Source organism: Apus apus, chromosome 6 (assembly GCF_020740795.1).
Source record: "Apus apus isolate bApuApu2 chromosome 6, bApuApu2.pri.cur, whole genome shotgun sequence".
Lineage (NCBI taxonomy): Eukaryota > Metazoa > Chordata > Aves > Apodiformes > Apodidae > Apus > Apus apus.
Window position 1 is genome coordinate 38,673,290 of NC_067287.1, and position 19,228 is coordinate 38,692,517.

General features: G+C 43.7%; 1 protein-coding gene across 6 annotated transcripts in view; it reads right to left on the reverse strand.

The window, feature by feature from the left end:
• DIP2A (disco interacting protein 2 homolog A) overlaps positions 1-19,228 on the reverse strand; it is a 119,259-nt gene that overhangs the window by 13,120 nt on the left and 86,911 nt on the right. For 3 of the 6 annotated variants that reach the window (XR_007889932.1, XM_051623770.1, XM_051623769.1), the window contains exons 19-30: positions 11,977-12,113; positions 10,685-10,765; positions 10,381-10,508; positions 8,260-8,374; positions 6,944-7,145; positions 6,258-6,367; positions 6,044-6,124; positions 2,879-3,002; positions 2,057-2,178; positions 1,642-1,753; positions 1,300-1,409; positions 657-787 (exon numbers count right to left, since the gene is read on the reverse strand). Coding sequence is in view for 4 of the 6 variants with exons in the window: in XM_051623770.1 (XP_051479730.1) it covers positions 657-787; positions 1,300-1,409; positions 1,642-1,753; positions 2,057-2,178; positions 2,879-3,002; positions 6,044-6,124; positions 6,258-6,367; positions 6,944-7,145; positions 8,260-8,374; positions 10,381-10,508; positions 10,685-10,765; positions 11,977-12,113 (1,453 nt within the window). In the remaining 2 variants the exon portion in view is untranslated. The other 3 variants (XR_007889933.1, XM_051623773.1, XM_051623771.1) reach the window with 3 other exon arrangements.

Here is a 19,228-nt window from a genome sequence, read left to right on the forward strand (position 1 = left end):
ATACAAATCACCAGAAGATGTTCTGCTCTCCTTCCTTTCCAGTTGGAGAAACTGGAGAGGGAAGGAATAGATTAACTAGAGCAAAACTAACTTGATCTTTTTACAAAATAACCTTTCATACTGAGTTGCTGCATTTTTCAAAACGAAGTATCTAAAACACTATTAAATCTCTGGATTAGTTAAAGTGTATGGAATATTTTAAATGGCAAAGAAGAGAAAAATGTTGCAGCTTCACCAAACGTGCTGCATGGCAGCAGTCACCTGACTGAATCCAGTCAGGTCTCATTCATTTTAAGAAATTTTTAATTGCTTCCTTCAGCAGTATTTCTTAGTGCATACCAATCCCTCAGCCAACACCTTAAGGAGCTTGAAAAAAGATTATTTCACCTCAAAAGGCTTTCAAAAAGATTTAATGAATGTAAAATAAACAGTGAAGTTCTTTTTTCTTGGATTTGGTATCTAATTCTACTTGCAAAACACTAGGTCCTCAACTAGCTGACTTACCTTCATGACTTTTGTTACCACAAAACATATTTTATGAAATAAGTATTAACAGGTTAATTTGGGTTGCTCTGAGAGTTTCATCCACTGGTGTTCCCCTGGATTCCAGGGAAGGCTGGGAACACAGGACAAAGCCCACGGGCCCACCAACCTACCTGCACAAGCACCAGAGTGCAAAGCCCAAGCCACAGTAGGGGTCAAGGCAGATGGCGATCTGGCGCGAGGGGTAGAGCTCGCACTGGAGCTTGATGGAGCGACATAAGGCACTTGCAGCTGCATGTGACATCTGGAAGAGGAAAAGAGGAGCTCTCAGGGGCTTTTCAAAGAAAGGGTACCACATGCAGGAACTGATGGGAATGTTTATTGTAGAAGATGTGGCAACACGTAGCGGTTTGAATTTTTTTAAGCACCTTTTAAACATTAAAGGGATATGAGCCCAAAATTTTACAGGTACTTTCTCATGCTAGGGGCAAATCACACCTGTCATGACAGTGAATGATGCCAAATGATGCCTGACATCTCTGTGATGAATCACAGAAGAAAACAATTCAGGACCTTTACCAAAAAACCTCTCCCTTTTGTTCCCTCAGGGATTCCTCACACAGAGCCAGTAAGCCTGAATGCTTCCAAAAAGTGCATCGAGAAATTTGGGTGTCATGCAGACTTAAAAACAGGCTTTCTGAATGCCCAGGTGGCCCACTTGTATTTTTGTATTTCTTCTCTGGCAGGAGAATGTGGAATTTGCCTCTATCTAGGGGAGCAAGGGAAACTCTTGCAAAAAATCTCTTGTTACTCTACCTTTACTCCTGCTAATATACCAGTAGTAGACACACTGAAGTCCAAGTATGCCAACATATCTGGAGATGCAGGTCTGAAAATACTAGCCAGCTTCTTTTTAGGCATATCATCTATTTAAAATAAATGAAAAGAGAAGAGCACCATATTATTGTTTTGGAAAAAGAGCTCAGGACAGAAATGTATCTTTACAGCATTAACACCACATGCTTTCAATAGCTTCTGGACAGCTAGTTTGATGCAAGGCAAGATACATCCATTCAATTAGGCAGTTATGGCACAACACACTCAATTAATCAGTCTTTACATGATTTAGATTTTGGCTAGTGGGCAAACACTCTGTACCTGTATCCAAAATAGTGGGCCATGTTTTAGTATCTACAGCTGCTGCAGCTTCCTTGGACTTGAGCAGTTTCATTATCCCTTGTGTGGTCAGGATACATGCAGACTTACTGACCTGCAAAAGATACAGCATTAAAAACACTGATAAAACTAGGGAATGAGTGCTCAAGTCATCTCATATCCATCCAGATGGGATAACCAATAAGTTGAATATATGAAGAAAAACTTTGGAAACATGGCAAAACAAATTACAATAGAAAGAACATTTTAAATGAGTTTCTGAGAAGGTATTTATTGACACCGATTATTTATTTTCTCCTAACTCATTTTACATGGACTGTAGCAAAGCAATTTATCAGGCAGCATCAACCATCCTACACCCACCAAGAGCATCAGGAGAGGAATGTCTTATACATACCTCTACAATCATTTTGACAGTGGGCAGAGTGGTAGCAAGGTTCTGGGGGTGAGGTGGGCGAACGGTGATAGGGACACAGCCCGCATACAGGCAGCCATAGAATGTTGCTATCAAGTCAACTCCTGTAAAGGATATTTGTGAAATTAAAGCCATTTTTTATCAGAATAAAAGGCCAAACTCTTTCACCAAAAGCAAAATACACTCTGATCAAACCAACAGGCTGTTCTTGGCCATGCCCAGGTCAACATTAACATATTTTGCATTTGAGAGTTAGCACAACGCATTCAAACTCTACAGACTTTAAATGTGTAGAGATATATTTTCATGGACAAGTAGCATAAAGTAACAAAAAAACCCTCCAACTAAGTATTTTAAGTTATGAAGATGATGACTCTAAAATACACTTTTATGAGGTAATAATTTTTTCCTGAGATACACTTGTAAATACACACTAGTAATGCAAGCATGGTGCCCAGATGGCTCTTCCAGAGACAGACACTCAGGGCAGAAAGGCTGTTCATACCCTCACATCCCTCATCTAGCTTTCAGTGGTTCACATGCAGTTTTATTCTACTCTCTGAGGCAGAAAATTATGACTCTCATGTGGTTTAAATCAAACTTCAGCCTGAACATCTGGAGCAGTTAGATCAGATGTTTGCTAACTGTAGTTTGCCACTTGGAGAAGCACCTTAATAATAATCAACAAAAAAGAAGTCTCTTCCTTGAAATACTAAGTCACTGCCATATACCACTACATTAAATGGATATTTGAACACAACGTCTGGGCAAGTAGTTTCATTTCTTGTGACTGTCCTGCCTTACCAGGCGGGTACACCAGGGCCACATGGTCACCAACATTCAGCCGTCCTTTCTCCAGCAGTGCCACTGCCACCCTCTCTGCTCGTTTGTGCAGCTGTACACACGAGGCAGTGCCAGCCACAGTGCCCTGCACAAAACAACAGAGGAACAGTCTGAAATGGAACAGAAGTACAGGCTGCCGATGTCATATTTCATTATCCTTGTTTTAATGAGACAGCAAACACTTTTAAAGACTGTCACGGTGTTCTGAAGATGATGCTGCTGATACTGGGAACTTTTAGAATGCTATGGATTTTTAAATACATTATTTCAAACACCAGGCAACAAAGGAGCTTCTAAATATATTTGTTACCACAAAAAGAAGAACATCTCACAAGGGAGTAAACACAGCAGTAGTAGTAAAATAACCATTTTAGCAGCAAGTGAAGCACTGCATCAGCTTTGCCCTACCATGCACAGCCAAACCCCCAGGTGCTTTTGCAATCAGCATTCTTAAAAGCACAAAGAGAACTCTGCTGATGTCTTTGGCATAGAAAGGGCCAGGGAGGCAGCCTGAGCTGTGGCTGATGCACACTGTTCCTCCTGCTTCAGTGCACCCACTGTCCATCTCGTAGGAAGTGCATTTCCCACAACTGTGCCTTTGGGAAGTCTTCACAGAGCAGCAGCTTTATCCTTGGCTTGCTTAGGCAGTCACAAAGGCATGGGGGTGCCAAAAGGCTTAGTCTAGTTTTTGATGTCAAGACAGACCTTTTGCTATCCAGCCCAGGAAGCAATTTCTTAGCTTTTAGCCTGTCAGGTTGGGATGTATCTGATTTTCCAAGACAACAGTCAGATTCAAGAAAAACTGTAGGGACAGCCACCTCAGAGGGAACAGAGACTGAATCAAGCCTCTTGATGTGGTTTGGGCCCAACACAACAACACAGGAACAGCCCCATGGCCTCTCACTCAACTCCCCACACACACACTCTGGGATGAGGAGGACAAAGCTCCTGGGCTGAGACAAAGGACAAGGAGGGCTCTTCACCAATTAAGAGCCTGGGCAAAATAGACTCAAGTTGGGGAAAAACAATAATTTAATTTCACACTAATCTAACCAAACACCCACAGGACACAGACACACCCAGAGCAGGGCTGGCACATGTCACCCCACCCCTCCCTTCTTCCCACCCAAACCCCTTTGTTCCCACTTTCTCTCCCTCCTTCCCCCCAGCAGCACAGGGGGATGGGGATGGGGTTTAGAGTCAGTTCACAGGCTGGTGGTTCCTGCTGCTCCTTCCTCCTCAGGAAGAAGGATTCCTCACAGTCCTGCCCTGCTTCCCCACGGGGTCCCTCCCATGGCAGAGGCCTCCACCAACCTCTCCTCCATGAGTCCTTCCCACCAGGCCTGGAGCTGCTCCAGCCTGGGCTTCTCACAGAGTCCCAGGTGCTTTGGGAACAAACTCCCCTGGACCAGGGGCATCCACAGCTGAGCAATCAGAGTCCACAGGCAGCAAATCCAATGGCCACAAAATCCAAGTCCAGTAGCCAAGTTCACCCCTCCTGGCACCTTCAGGGAATGTCCCACCACGTTCCTCCACGAGTGCAGGGGCACAGCTGCCATCTCGCCATGGGCTGCAGGGAAACTGCTGCTTGGGCACCTTCTTCCCCTTCTTCCTCACCAACCACCAGCACAGCTCTGCCTCCCCAGCACAGCTCTTCTTCTCCAGCACAGCTCTTCTTCTCCAGCACAGCTCTTCTCCTCCAAGTCCTTCTCTGCTCAGCTCTTATCTCAGTCCTTCCATATGTTAATGGCAGAGTTGCATCCATTGTTCCTCTAATGGCTCCTTGGCTGGTTTGGAGCAGGGGCAGCTTCTCAGCTTCTTACAGGAGCCACCCCTGGGCCCCTTCCCCCACTATCAAAAAGCCCAGCAAACCAAACCAGAACACCTCTCACTAAACAGATAAGGTTTATCACAGCAAATGTTTGCTATGCAAGTGTCCAGTTGAAAGTCCAAGACGAGCTGTCACAAAAGCATTGACATGGAAAGGTGTAAAACAGAAGGGTTTCTCATGGAGAGCTGTGAACACACTCGTGTTTAGCACTGTAGCTTATTATTCCCAGCTCTTTAAGGCCCATGTTCACCACCAGGTAATTTCTTTGTGTTTTAGTTTTGTGTCTCCTTTTTGCAGAGTCTCCTTGTGAAGGTGAAAGTTGCCTGAACAAAGTGACCCAGAAAGGGGCTGCTTCATACTAGAAACTTTGCTCAAAAGCCTCTATGCTCAGAGAAGACTAAACCAATTCTGTGGCTTTTAACAATAACCATATTAAAGCAGTTTCTTTTCCTAAAGCAGAATCTCACGAGGAAAGTCAGAACTTTGAACCATGTCCTAAAACCATTCTGTCTGGCACAGTGAGAGACCCAAAGGCAAATCCTGCATTTCCCAAGGACTGCTGCTGGGCCTTCCAAAAGCAGATTCCCTGTCTCCCATGTCTGTGGCACAGCACAGAGCAAGGGAGATTCAGCTGTCATGAGGCTGTTACTGGCACTGCTCGGGTAGCTATCGAGCACAGGCTCAAACAAAAACAGTTCAAACAAAAAATGCTGTATTTACTGAGACCCATGACTGTTGCCTTGTCATATGTCCTAGGGGCTCAGACAGCCCTTGAATAAAGTAAGTGTATGGAAACTGCAAGTGCATAGAGCCTGTACTCCAAAACTGAAGGATTTGTTCATGTCTTGAGTAGCTGTCACTCTTTTTTGGAGGCAGAGCCCAGTAGAGGACAAGGTATCAGTGTCTCCTGAAGGGTGTGCAGTGCTCCTGGAAAACATGATTCCAAAGCTGTCCCAAGGGTTCCCTACTTAGGCTCTAAATTATCTAATTAAAACATCCTGCAGCTCTGACTTCCACCTACCCTTCTGCTCCAGGATGAAAACAGAATTGTGGCTTGCATTAACATGACAGAAGTTGTGTTCCAGCAGGAAATGCAATCACTGGAGTGTTTTAAGCAGAACACATACTGAAATTCCAGCTGCGGAAAGTTACGCTGCTTGCTAAATAGCATTTCTTGTCTGCTTCATCAAAATAACCTGAAGCATTTTAGGAGGCTTCTAGCTGGAATTTTCTTAGAATCCAAACAATCTTTTACTGATTTTCAATCTTCAGGTACAACCTGAAGTGCACCTCACCTTGGAATTCAACAAAAGAAAGAGGGGATGATCTGGAGTTGTCTGAGCTCGCCACTGAAGAACATCTGCTAAATACAGGAACTGCAACAGAAAAAAAGGAGACACTCAGACTGACTTGCAATGCACCATGCTTACTTTCAGCAGAACATCAGAACTGCTCTCACTCTGAATAAGCCAATTCAAATATTCAGTAATACCAGGACATCAGTGTTACCTTTCTTGCCTGGTCATTATCCTCCAACTGGGTAACATCTCTCCCTGAGGCTTGTGCAATCCTCTTTCCAGCAACAAGGTTTCCTACTATCATTGAAGCAGGACCAACATCTGCGTTTGGAAAACCAGTGCAAAATGAGGAAAAATGATGCAAGAAGCAAGTAATAATGTATAATTCAGCCTGTAGGCTCCTACGTAACATGGAACTGAAAAGATGAAAAGCTAAAACCAAGGATCACAATGCACAGAAAAAGAGAGAAGAGGATAACATGGGACACTAAAAATCAGTCCATTGTGAGTATGGCCCATTAAAAATCAGTCCATTACTGATTCAGCAAATTGAGGTCTGTCTGTACTTGAGTTTTATTGCAGAGTTACATCATGTCTGAGGGCTGCCCTTTGCAAGATGGCCAGCACAGGAGCCATTTATACTGTAGCCACATCATAAGAAGCAGGCCATGGGTCTCTGCTGTAGGTCCTTGCATCTACCTGGGATTCCAGGCAGACCATAACGCCCTTGCTGGGCTCTGGGCTGCTCTGACAACAAGCACTAGCTCTGCCAAGTTAAGCAGCTTAAAGCCACCCAAGCTTAAAGCCCTAATCTGTCACGTTGCCTCCAGCCCATCCTCCACACATACCCTCAGAGACAGACAGATGGGAACAAGGAACACGCTCGGGGTTACTCACCTGGTTGTTTCTGTCTAGGCTTAGGGAGGTTAGTAACACAAGTATGAGGACACATCAAGACATTGCAAGGGTGCAGAGCACCCTCTAGGAAGCGCTGCTTGGTTTCTGAAATGTGGATTCCCCCGAGTGAAGCCTTTGGCAAAGTGTTGGCTGGCACCAAAGCAAGACAGTAGACGCCCACCTGGTGAATGCTATCAATTGCCTTGATAGAAAGAGAAAAATACACTCCACGTTAGTAACTAGGTCATAGCTGCAGCAAGAATATGAATTCAAGTCATTTAATAACATTAAAACTTTTACTTGCACCACAATTTGCTAATAAAGGGTCCAATTCTGCACTCACTGAACTCATAGAAGTTGTGCCATGACTTCAATGGGAGCAGGAGCAGACCCAGGACTTTGCTTGTGCACTCTATCAAGAGGATGCCACCTGCACATCAGGGATTAGGAAAGTCTCTTAAAAGTGGGCAAAAAGTGCAGAGATTTTAGAAAGCCAAAATTATACCACAGCAAATTTAGCACGTATGGCACAATCACAAAAGCGCAGTAGAACATAAAACCACAAGAATAGGGAAGGAAACATCTTGCTGCCTAAAACCTGAGTGTCTGTTTTAGCTATGACACTCTTAAAAAGAGAAAGAAAAAAAATATTTCCTCCCATGAAAAAAAACAGTCACATATTCCCTCCAGAAGGATTACAAAGCTGAAATTAGAAACTATTATTACACAACTGCTTTACTCTTAAGAGGCATCTTCCCTTAAGCTGCTCTCTCTAGTCTTCCCTTCAGTTGTCCCTGAATCTTCTTCCATAATTGCTCTCTCACTTTTTATTTCCTCAGAAGTGATTAATTCTGAAATCCTGAAATGGAAATCCCCTCCCTCCTGCCCTCCCATAACATAATAATCAAGGGAACAAGTTTTTAATGCTTACTGGTGGAGATCTAGAATAATGATGTTTGTGGCATAAAAAGATTTCAGGGTCTGTTCTGGCACTAAGAATACCCTTAAACATTTTCAGACTTCTCAGCCAGTATGAAATCAGCAGATATATGTAGAATTAAAACACACAAAAACTATCATCCTTAGGACTTTAAGAATCCTAGCAGTATGATCTTTAAAAACATTCTGAAGGAAAGGCTTGGTACAGAACTCTCTTAACTGTCAAACGCTGAAATACACTCAGAAGTCAGCTCATTGCAACTCTCTGTAGTTACACTGCTAGGCTTTTATGGAAAAAAATAAAAAGATGCTCTAAGATTTCCATTTCATACATCAGCCTTATTCACCTGGAAAGAGAGAAAGGACAGACTGACTACCTGTAGAACCCTGCTCATCCACTGAAAACTATCCTCCTCTGACGCATCAGGGCGCTGCTCTGCCACAAGCACTATTCGATCATCATGCAACACGGTGACAGAAAACACTGCTATCCTAAAACACAAAGGACAGAAGAATGACAGGATGCAACATATGATGCACACAGCATGGCTTATTTTCATGTGGAAACGACTGCAACCTGTAATGGCACTGTCCCAACACACACAAGCATCATTCGGGCCGGATCATCACAAAAGAAATGACAAATTTAGAACAAACAAAGTTTCATTGTTTTAACTCATTCCTGCTGGGGTCAGGTGGACTTGCAGTCTCCAAGGCAGCACAGGCTGAGCACAGGCAGGTTCCAGACGTGCAGGGGATGGGCAAACCTTGCCTACAGAACTCCACCATGCATGTGAACTTGCTGCACCTACACACGAAGTCCCTCCTGAAAGACAGCTGTGCCAAGTTACAGACCAGCCTCTCTAGTGCTTGCACTGAAAAATTCTCCCCCTTGGAATGAAATTAGTTGTAGGCTTGCATCTCCTACAATAAAATATGAAGAAGGCCTCAACCTTCACTACGATTATGTGAATTGTACAAGTGATAAAAAACTGAGGTAGGCTTGACTTTCAAGAGTGGTTTGGGTCGGAAGGAGCCCTTAAGAAGTAATTTAGTCCAAGCCCCCTTCAGTGAGCAGGGACACCTTCAGCTAGATCAGGTTGCTTAGAGCCCGTCCAACCTGGCCTTGAATGTTTTCAGGGGTGTGGCATCTACCACCTCTTTGGGCAATCTGGGCCAGTGTTTGACCACCCTCTCATTGTAAAAAATGTCTTCCCTGTATCTAAGTCTGAATCCCCTCTCTTTTAGTTTAAAACTATCACCCCTTGTCCTGTCACAGGACCTGCTAACAACTCTGTCCCCATCTTTCTTCTAAGCACCTGTTAAGTATTGAAAGGCCACAATAAGGTCTGGAGCCTTCTCTCCTCCAGGCTGAATAGCCCCAACTCTCTCAGCCTGTCTTCTTAGCAGAGCTGCTCCAGCCCTCTGATCATTTTTGTGACCTCCTCTGGACCTGCACCAGCAAGTCCATGTCCTTCTTGTGTTGGGGTCCCCAGAACTGGACATGGTACTCTAGATGGGGTCTCACAAGAGACAGGGTAGAGGGGGAGAATCCCCTCCCTTGACCTACTGGCCACACTTCTTTGATGCAGCCCAGGACACAGTTGGCTCTTTAGTGCTGAGAGCAAAACTGCTGGCTCATGTCGTTTTTCTTCCATCAGTACCCCCAAGTCCTTCTCTGCAGGTCTGCTCTCAATCCCTTCACCCCACAACCTGTATTGATACTGGGGGTTGCTGGGCTATTGATACTGGGATTGCTCTAAGCCAGGTGAAGGACCTTGCCCTTGGCCTTGCTGAACCTCATGATGTTCACATGGGCCTACTTCTCAAGCTTGTCCAGGTCCCTCTGAATGGCATCCCACCCCTCAGGCCTGTCAACCACCACCACTAAGCCTGGTGACACCTGCAAACTGTTTATGTCACTGATGAAGATATAAACAGAACTGGTCTTAATACAGACCCCTGAGGGAGAGCATGTGTCACCAATCTCCATCCAGACACTGAGCCATTCACCACTGAAGAGCAGTTATGGCTGGTGATACAACACATTATCTTTGAAGGTCCTTCAGCAGCCTCAATGCTCCTAGTTTGTTTTAAAACATGCTGCAAAGATCTTCCCTAGGCCACTCTGCACTAAAGGCTCAGGGGGAAAAATGGGAGTTATGTTTTAGATTTGGAGCACAAGCTTCATTTGGCTGTCTCAAGAGAAGCTTTGAAAGTTTTAACAGACACTTAAGGATCTAGGTTTACACTACATAAAAGTAATTTTACATCTATTATGCATAAAGCAGGGTGTCAATATTTGTCTTCCAGGTTAGCAGGGACAGCCAAGTTCTTATCTGGCATAACATAACCTAGTGCCACTTTTCCTTCAAAATACACATGCAAAAATTGACATGCAGAGCTCCTGTGTATGCTGTGTTACTTGTTATTGTTTGTAGGTGAAAAAAGGAGCATCAGGGCCCAATCAGCAGAGGTGAAGTTTTTAATACACTCACCTTCCCCGATAGACAAACTTCATGGGTTCGACCGCCAAGGCGGTGGCCACCACATCATCTGCGTTGTGCCTCCGGCCACTCACGGTCATTAGGCCATCCAGTTTTCCTACCACAAACACCAGATAGTCCTGGAAAGAAGGCCGGATTAGAAATAAGATGGGAAAAACCTCCAGACTCCCAGAGATACTAAAGCCAACAATACTGAGGTCACTACACCGGCAGAGAATTCTGCTGAATGCGGGGACACCACCGAAGAGTTGGGAGTCAGGACAAACAGGGCCCCAGAAGGCTCCTCCACACTTACAGGACCCACAAAGCCAAGCAATCCTGTCCTTGTAAAGGGCTGGTCTGAAACAGGCACCCCGGCTGCTGTCACTGGAATGGCCTGAAAGAACATGAAAGGATTCAGACACTCACAGTCCTGAGGAGAAAAGTTAAAACGCGGCCTCTGCGGCAGCTCAGCTGAAAAAACCACCCAGCAACAACGGCTGGCATCATGTCAATTATCAACAATAGATTTTTGAGAAATGAAGAACCCACCAATTCTTAATTGTGTGTTAGCCTTCTTTCTTTACTTCTTTCTCAGCTCTGTAACAAGGGCTCACACCACTTTTTAAATCAGGCTCACAGAGAAGGTGACATTTGCTGTCATTATGGGACTGCTCACAACAAGGAACCAGAGCAAAAGCGTTAAGCTCATCAGGAAGGTCCTCCCATCTGCTCAGCAGCTTTCCTTCCCTCAGCTCCTCCATCCCATCAGGTTTCCCCCTGGCTCTCTCACCAGCTAAGGAAAAGTCTGAAAGCCAAGCTGACTGGAAAGAGTCAACTATGGTCAGGAGTTCTTTTCATCTCTGTTAGAACTCCAGACTTCAAACCACTGCCCGGTGTAACACCACTGTGTGTGTGACTCCTGAAGGACTTGCACTCCTTTTTTTTTTTTTCTTGCCAGAAAAGGGAAAACATTAAATTGGGGCAAGGAAAAATCGGGGCAGAAATATGGGTTTTGCTTTACTTTAACTACAAAGCTTATGACTGTTACATTACCACCCTTACTATCTCTTCTTATTTCATACATAATTTCATACATCCCACAGCAAACTGTCTAGTGTTCTAAGCATTTACAGCAAATCAACACTGACGTTCATTTTGAAAAGCACATACTGTTTGCAGTACACAAAGGAAGCTTTTCTAAATAATTTATTATATCTTAACAAATGCATTTTGATTGTATGAAGCAGCTCACAAATATCAGACTAACTAGTAGCTCTGTATCCTGAACTGGGCACCAATAAACTTGAAATGTCATCATGTAACTGTACACAAGATTGCTGTGTTAGTGCAGAGCTAAAATGAATTTAAATGCTAACACAGGCAGAACACTGGTTTGCAGAAGACAGAGGCAGCTGATGGTACTTTGTATTTTTGGTTAAGAGACGGACTTTTGAGTTCTGAGACAGAATGAAGCAAAATGTATTTGGGCAGGGCTCTTTGTAGTAAAATTTAAAAAGGAATTTTAAAGAACATAGGAACTTATTTGCAAAACGAAATACTAGAAACGTAACAATGGAACTTCACATTAGAAAGAGAAATACAAACCTCAAACACATTCTTGGTGATTCCGAGGAGGCCGAAATACGCCATCCCAGTTGCACCTGAATTGACACATATTTCTCCAACCTCATCGGCTTTACACAGATAAGGAGTCCCATCCACCTTCACCACACACACATTTGCTGAAGGGAGAGGCAGAACACAGAATGACACCACTGGAATGCTTCAGCAACTGGTTCAGAAGTGGCTTTGCCACTGACAGGCAGAAAGAGGTTTTCATCTCATTATCTATCAGCTGCAGCAAAACCACAGCGGGCGAGAGAGCTCGAGCCATCTTGCTGACAACCTGTGTCGTGTTCTCCAAGATTAAAGTTCACAAATACAAATTTTTTTCTTACAGTGCTTTAGAGCCTACACACCAGCTGCAACTGAGCCCAAGACTGTAGCAATTGCTTTTCAACAAGGCAGATGGTTTGATCAAGTACAAGCATATACGGGAACAAAGATGAAAAATAAGAAGCTACCAGTTACAGACACACCCATTCCTTTTATTTGTTGCAGACTTTGGTATTTATGGTATCATCCCTTAAGTTATGTGAGAAGCACGTGAAAAATGGAGAGAAAACGAGGCTCTTCATTCTCTCACTGTCAGGTCAATGATTTTTCTGTTACATCATTTCTTCTTTTAAAGCAGGCTAGTCTGCCAGCTATCATTTGGGGGTCACAGAAAACTCACCTCACCGAGTTGTCCCTTACTGAGCCTGCTCCTCTGACTACATGTTACCTCTTCCTGTCTTCAGTTTGATGACCTTCTTCAACTCATTAGAAGGACTGCATTTCATAAAGGTCCTACTGCTATCATCTTTACCAATTTTCTTCTGAAATCTCAGAGGTCTTCCTACACTGAATCACAGATATATACATATATATATTTGTAAACCAAATATTTACACTGAGCTTTGTTCTGGTGACTGGTTATATTTTACTTCTGAAGCCATGGTTTTCTGAGAGGTTTCTCTGGCTAATTAGAGTCCTTGCTTAAGCAGTCTGGATTTGACCTTTCCTAGTGTCAAAGGGAAAGGACAAAGGATATGGAGGGAGAAGGCACGATGGAGCAAGGAAGTTTAGCTCAGCATTTACGACTCAAAGAAATTAAAATGGCTTTTTGGGTCAAAACAAAATAAACAGAACCTTTGAAAAATAACAGATTATGCCAAACATTTCTGTTCTGCCCTCTCCCGTTACATCTGATTCCACCTCAGATTATCAAGAGTACTTTGTGGTCATGCATATTGCATTGAAGAAAACAGCCAGGAGACCCCAGAGGTATCAGAAATGTATTTAGCTGGTTTATACCTATCAGGATCTTTTCAATGTTTTGGCCATGCAATACAGTGAGATGGGAAGCCCAGCTAAACTTGCAACAGCCACGATGAAGGACAGTAACACTGTTTTCTAATGTAGCCAACCTCCAGTGACATACAGACAGCCCTGAGTTTTACCACTGTTCAACCAGCATGAAGAAAATCAAAGTGGCACATTTTCTTTAATATTAATACATGGTAAAGCCAGCTCTGCTGCAAGTGTGGACCAAGAACTCAGCTGGTAGACCAGGTTCATAGAGACATTTTCTCCTCTCAGAGAAGTCCTCAGTTTTTGGGTCTGAACAGGAGAGACAATACTTCAGCCTAATAGACCAACCTCTAAATTATCTTGGTTTCATAAAACTTATCTATCAGAACCACCAGCATTTATTAATAAGTGTTTGGAACCACATAATGATAACGTCTGGGGAACACACAAGGAGACACCATTCAAATCCTGGTGCAGGTCCAAGTCCACAGTAGAATAACTGCTTTAGTTGTTGAAAATTCTACATATGAGCTAGAGGGCTGGAATAAATCATACAGTACGAAATATCAGTCAGTTGTGCAAAAAATGCATTTTGCTATTTAGGAGGAGAAACTGGAAGAAAAAGCTGTTTAAAAGTTAATGGCAAATTGAAGCAAAATAAATAGTTAATAATCACAGGAAATAACTTGAGTTAATCTCAGAACTCTGCATGTAACACTTAAGCAATGATGCAGAGAGAAGTGTTCATAACTGCAGAGAGCCCAGCAATTTGTAGGCATACACAAATGCTACACACCTCAACTCATTCACGATCATGGAAAACCAACAGATCAGCCTGCAGTCCCCAAATGATGATCCATCCTATCTCCCTGATCAAGTGGAAAAAGAACAAACCAAAACTTACCAGCACCCAATGTATGATACAGGTAGTCTACACGTACACTCTAACAGCAGGCATAGCCCTGCCTGCCATGTGATACTGCAAGGTTTTCCTTTTGCAGTATCTGTAGAGCCTGTACTCTTGCTTCTCCTTCTTTTCCTGCTTCATGTGTGACATACAAGAGAGTGCATCTACCCCCATTTCAGTCTCTCTCAACAGCATTGCATCTGAAAAAGAATTAAGAGAGAAGGGAAAAGCAGATGGGACAGGAATGTACATGTGGACTACATATGATATAAACACTGATCACTGGTAAGAAAGTTCTCTTTCTTCTAATGAGTCCACATGTACATTCTTATAGATGGTGACTCCCAGCAGTGAGCCCTGCCACGAGACTGCTGGCAGAGGATGAGAATCCTACCGTGCAAACAAAGGACCACACTGATGCCCTACCAAAGACTGCATTCAACTCTGGATGTTTCAAGGCCAGCACAGCATGAATGCAAGAAGGATGTCAGAGGCCTGCACGATAGAAGGCTGCTGCCCAAGCTGCCTGATGGGTGTTACAAGTGCTCTCTTGTTCCACTCTGGCAACTTCAGAGTGGATCTCTATGCAACTGATATCCATATGGACTGTTACTGTGTGCCAACAGTGACATTTCAGGATCTTCTTGGAGCAAGCAGGTCTTCCTACAAGGCCTGGGTGCATGAGAATAAAAACAAGAGGGGTCCCCTGGCACTACAGTCTTTAGTTGTAGCTTCTATTCTAGAAGCATAAAGCCTTAGGAAAAATATTAAAAGGCTAGGAAAAAATGGCTCTGTCAACCACCATGGAAGGAATCTGGAGGGTTTCCACAGAGACCTGGTCTTTGAAGAAAAGAGCACATGGGGATGTCCAATGCAAGGACCTAAATCTTTCCCTGCTCTTCTAGGAAGGGCAATAGGCACAAAGCAAGCCAACTTCCTAGATAAGGACGAACAAGAATCTAGACTAAAGGTGGCCACAAGCATCCAGAGCAGAGCATTTAAATAGGAAGAAAATGTCTCATCACAACTGTACACATTGCCACAGATCTCCAAGAGAAGAAGTTCTGCAGTGGCAGGTTGTTGTGCCATCATGTGACAGACTGAAGCCAAGTGGAAGACACAGAACTGATGATGATGATAAATTCGAAGGACAGAGTGGGGATGAGGTTCTGCTGTCTCATGTTCACAAGCTAAGGAAAAGACTGAAAGCTTCACAATGTTGCCCTGTAGCAAATACTTTCACAAATCCAGCACTAAGGTAAAGGAACCAGGTTCCTCTGCAGTGAAGACGCATTGTGGTAACCACCAGAACCTGGGCAAATGTTTGTTGAGACATGGAGAAAGAATAACATCCAAGACATCCATACACTGGAGACAAAGTAAGCATCCTACTACCATTTGAGAAATTTGAACCATTCCCCTAGAACTTCTGGGAAAGACAATGAGTACAGTCACAATCCAGAACTTGAAACTGTACATGCAGAAGTTCATCTTGCAGAAGCCTAAGATCTGGCACCAACCCAGTCTTCTGCTTGAGTATAGGAGAGCAGCTGCTGCAGCACCACTCTTTCTATGAACCAGGCTTTAGGAGCCACAGGGACACAGATCTTCTGGATTAGAAAGCATTACTCTCCAGTCAAGGAATGAATGCGAGAAGGATCCCTACAAAAGACAGGAAGAAGCAGGGAGGCAAACTTATCTGGATACCTAGAGCATTCATATCCAAGACCAAGCAGAAGGTATAACAAGCTTCCAAGATGACACGGAAATCACATCCCAGATGATGTGAAAGTTGGAGGCACAAAACAGAAGAGGAGAGGTCTGATACTGTCTCTAACATCTGTACCTGTCCAGTTTGAAAAACTGAAGGTCATTATCAGCCAAGTGTTTCTTTCTTAGCAATATTAGACCCAGACAGAATCCATGCAAAATAGTCCAGGTGAGACAAAACATCATCCCTCCAGGAGCTGCAGAGAAGATTCCAGGGGAATACATACTAGGTTCTCTCTTAGGAATTCCCATGCTATCTTTGATGGGAGGATTTCTTCAAGGTGTTTTTTTGTGATTGGCATCACCATAGGTAATGAAAGTGAACAGTCAAGGCAAGAGAGAGAAAGTGGCATCAAGAGTGGTCTGGGGGCTGAACAGTAGTGATGAAAGAGATGGTCCTGGTGCTGAGTGCGTTGTTGAGTAGGATTCCCTAAAGAGGAGGGCTCAGTGTCTCAGAACAATTAGCAAGATCTGAAGAAAAGGAGGACAAAAGCAGACACTTTATCTATGACCTTTTAACCAGCTGGTTCCTGAATAAAGTACACCAGGAATATTCAAGGCTAATGACATCAAAACCATTTGGCTTGACTGAACAAGCCTCAGCATGACTGCTACTTCATGGCTAGGAGCCTACTTGCAGGAATGTGAGCTCCTATGTGATAAGATCTTTGAAAGATTAGGGCATGTTGTCACTTCCAAGACCTTAAATATATTCAGTGGGGATCAGAAGATGGAACAAAGCCCTCAGGGGTGGCATCTGACTCACATTAGGCCTTTGGTGAAAGCACAGAAATCTAAGGAAGAAAATATAAAACCAGACAAAGAGCAAAACTCATCAGTCAGCAAAGTAATTCAAGAGAGCAACTAAGAGGAAAGGAAATGGTGATAGGTTCTCTCCTGTATGCCAAACAGCAAGTGAGAATGGACAGAGCACATTCTCCACGGATACTACACAGCAAACCATAAATCTTTCAAGGTAAGGCACAAGCATTTCCTCTGTTAGAATGTACATGCAGACTCATTTGAAAATAAGGTCTCAATTTACCTGTATTTGGCACATCCATAAAGAAATGCTAGGCTTTAAATATATTTATTTATTTATTTATTTAGACAGTCACAGGGAACGAAGTCATTGGATTATCCTCTAGAAAGAACTTCTATCACCTATGTCCTGACTTAAGGAACCTACAGAAAAATTTCTACTAAAATATACCTTCAGACCCAGGGTTTTCTCATTTGGTCAGACTTTAGCTGATCTGCCCCAGGGACTGGCAGCCCAATGCTGATCTGAGTTTTAAAGGAGTTAATTCATTAAATTGCCCAACTTCTGCTTAACCTACAAGTGGTTTTGCCACTTACTACTTACTGTATTTTAAAATAGCAATAGTCACCAATTACAAGTCATACCACTTGGAGGCACTAAATGGATACACACTTCACTCTTCTCCCCTCACACCACTGGACAAGTCACTTGAGGATTCTTACTAATGTAGAAGGTCATGGGTAGTGTTGCCAACTGTCAGTGTCCTAACCCAGAAGGGTCCATTATGTTTGCCAGACAATGCTCCAAGGCATTTGACAAAAGAGAAGGAGTTTTGTCAAAGATCCCTCTCACTACTCAGTTAAGAATTTCACGAGGACAGGGACATGTTTTTCATTAATGACTTACATAGAAGAGGAAGGTGAAATCACTTCCTCACAAACAAACAGGTAATATCATTAAGGCAAACCTGAACCTCCCATGGAGCAAAGGCACGATGGAGTATTAACCAAGTGGACTTGCAGCTTTAATGGTTGGATGTGAAGAGCAGCTTGAGGTGCAACACAACTAGAGGCTGTTTTGTGCCCCAGTGGAGTCAAGCACACTCTGCTCAGAGAGCAAGCCTGCAGCAAAGCCAGGAGGATCTCCATGTGATAAACTGATCCAGAGGAAGATTTTAAGCAATCCTGCATCAAATATTACTTTTCTGAACTCTCAGAAACTAGACCAACATCCAGTTCAACCCCAGTCGGTTCACCAACAGATCCATGACCACCTGAAGGGCACAAACTTGTCTCCTCCATGTCCTTGTGACCAACCCATAATCTAAGCAGAGATTTGGAGAACAGCTACATTTCAGTGAGGATTCAAGGGGACATCAGGAGGCCCAACAGCCAAACCAGACAGCAGTGGGAGTCCATGCCATCTGGATTCTAGCTGAAGTGGAAAAAAACCATTCTGCTGAGACACAGAAGCCAGTCACAGCTGACTGTCATCTGGGCCTTTGCAGACAAGTTTACCAGTCTTAGTTGGAACATTCAGATGGAGCAATTCACAAGCTTTTCAGTCAGATTAGGTCACCATACTCTTTTTTCCTGCACTCATGTTTTTGCATTAAGGCCATAAACAACACACAGTCATTATCCTCCATGGCTGTATTCTCACTGGCCTGCCTTTACAAACCTGCTTACTGGAGTGTGAAGTTGAAGCAGAAGTCCTTTTGCTGTAAATGACCTGGCCCACCTATCCTCCCTCACATCCAGGATGCTATATGGCATGCTCAAGGACCAAAAGCAGAAAGGAGAGATGGTGATACAATGGTGATTGCCCAAGCAAAAAAGACACAAGGGTTTTTCACAGGCCCACCCAGATACCACCTGCCTGAGGGTGCCAGGCACATTGAACCCTAACAGCATCTGCAGAATCCATCCAGCTCTGTAAACATATGTTGGGATGTATTAAAACTCTCCTGCTTGCCACAAAGCCCTTGCTCCCAGAACATTTTTAATATCTTGCCTATCTACCTAGAAGGTCAGACCACCTATTTCAGGCTGCACAGTGTTGCAAACACATCATTAAGAAACTGAGGTTAATCCAGGACTGAATAGCTCATTGGGATATCCCAGGTCTGGGACTCAAAGTGATTAAAGTCAAAAGGGACCTCTAGAGGTCATCTGGTCCAATCCTTCAGCTCAACTAGGGACACCTAAAGTCAGTTGCCCAGTACCACATCCAGACAACTTTTCAGTGTCTCCAGGGACAGACACTCCACAACCCCTCTGGACAACACATTCCAGTCACCCTCACAGTGGAAAAAGGCTTTGCCTTCTGTTCAAAGGGAAACTCACATGTATCAATTTGTGTCCATTGGTTCCTGTTCAGTCATAGGACACCACTGCCTCACTCTTCTCCCTTCTGATATTTGTAAACACTGATGAGATTCCAGCTGCCTTTACCAGGCTGAACAGTCCCAGCTCTCTCAGCCTTTGCTCACAGGCTGAGATGCT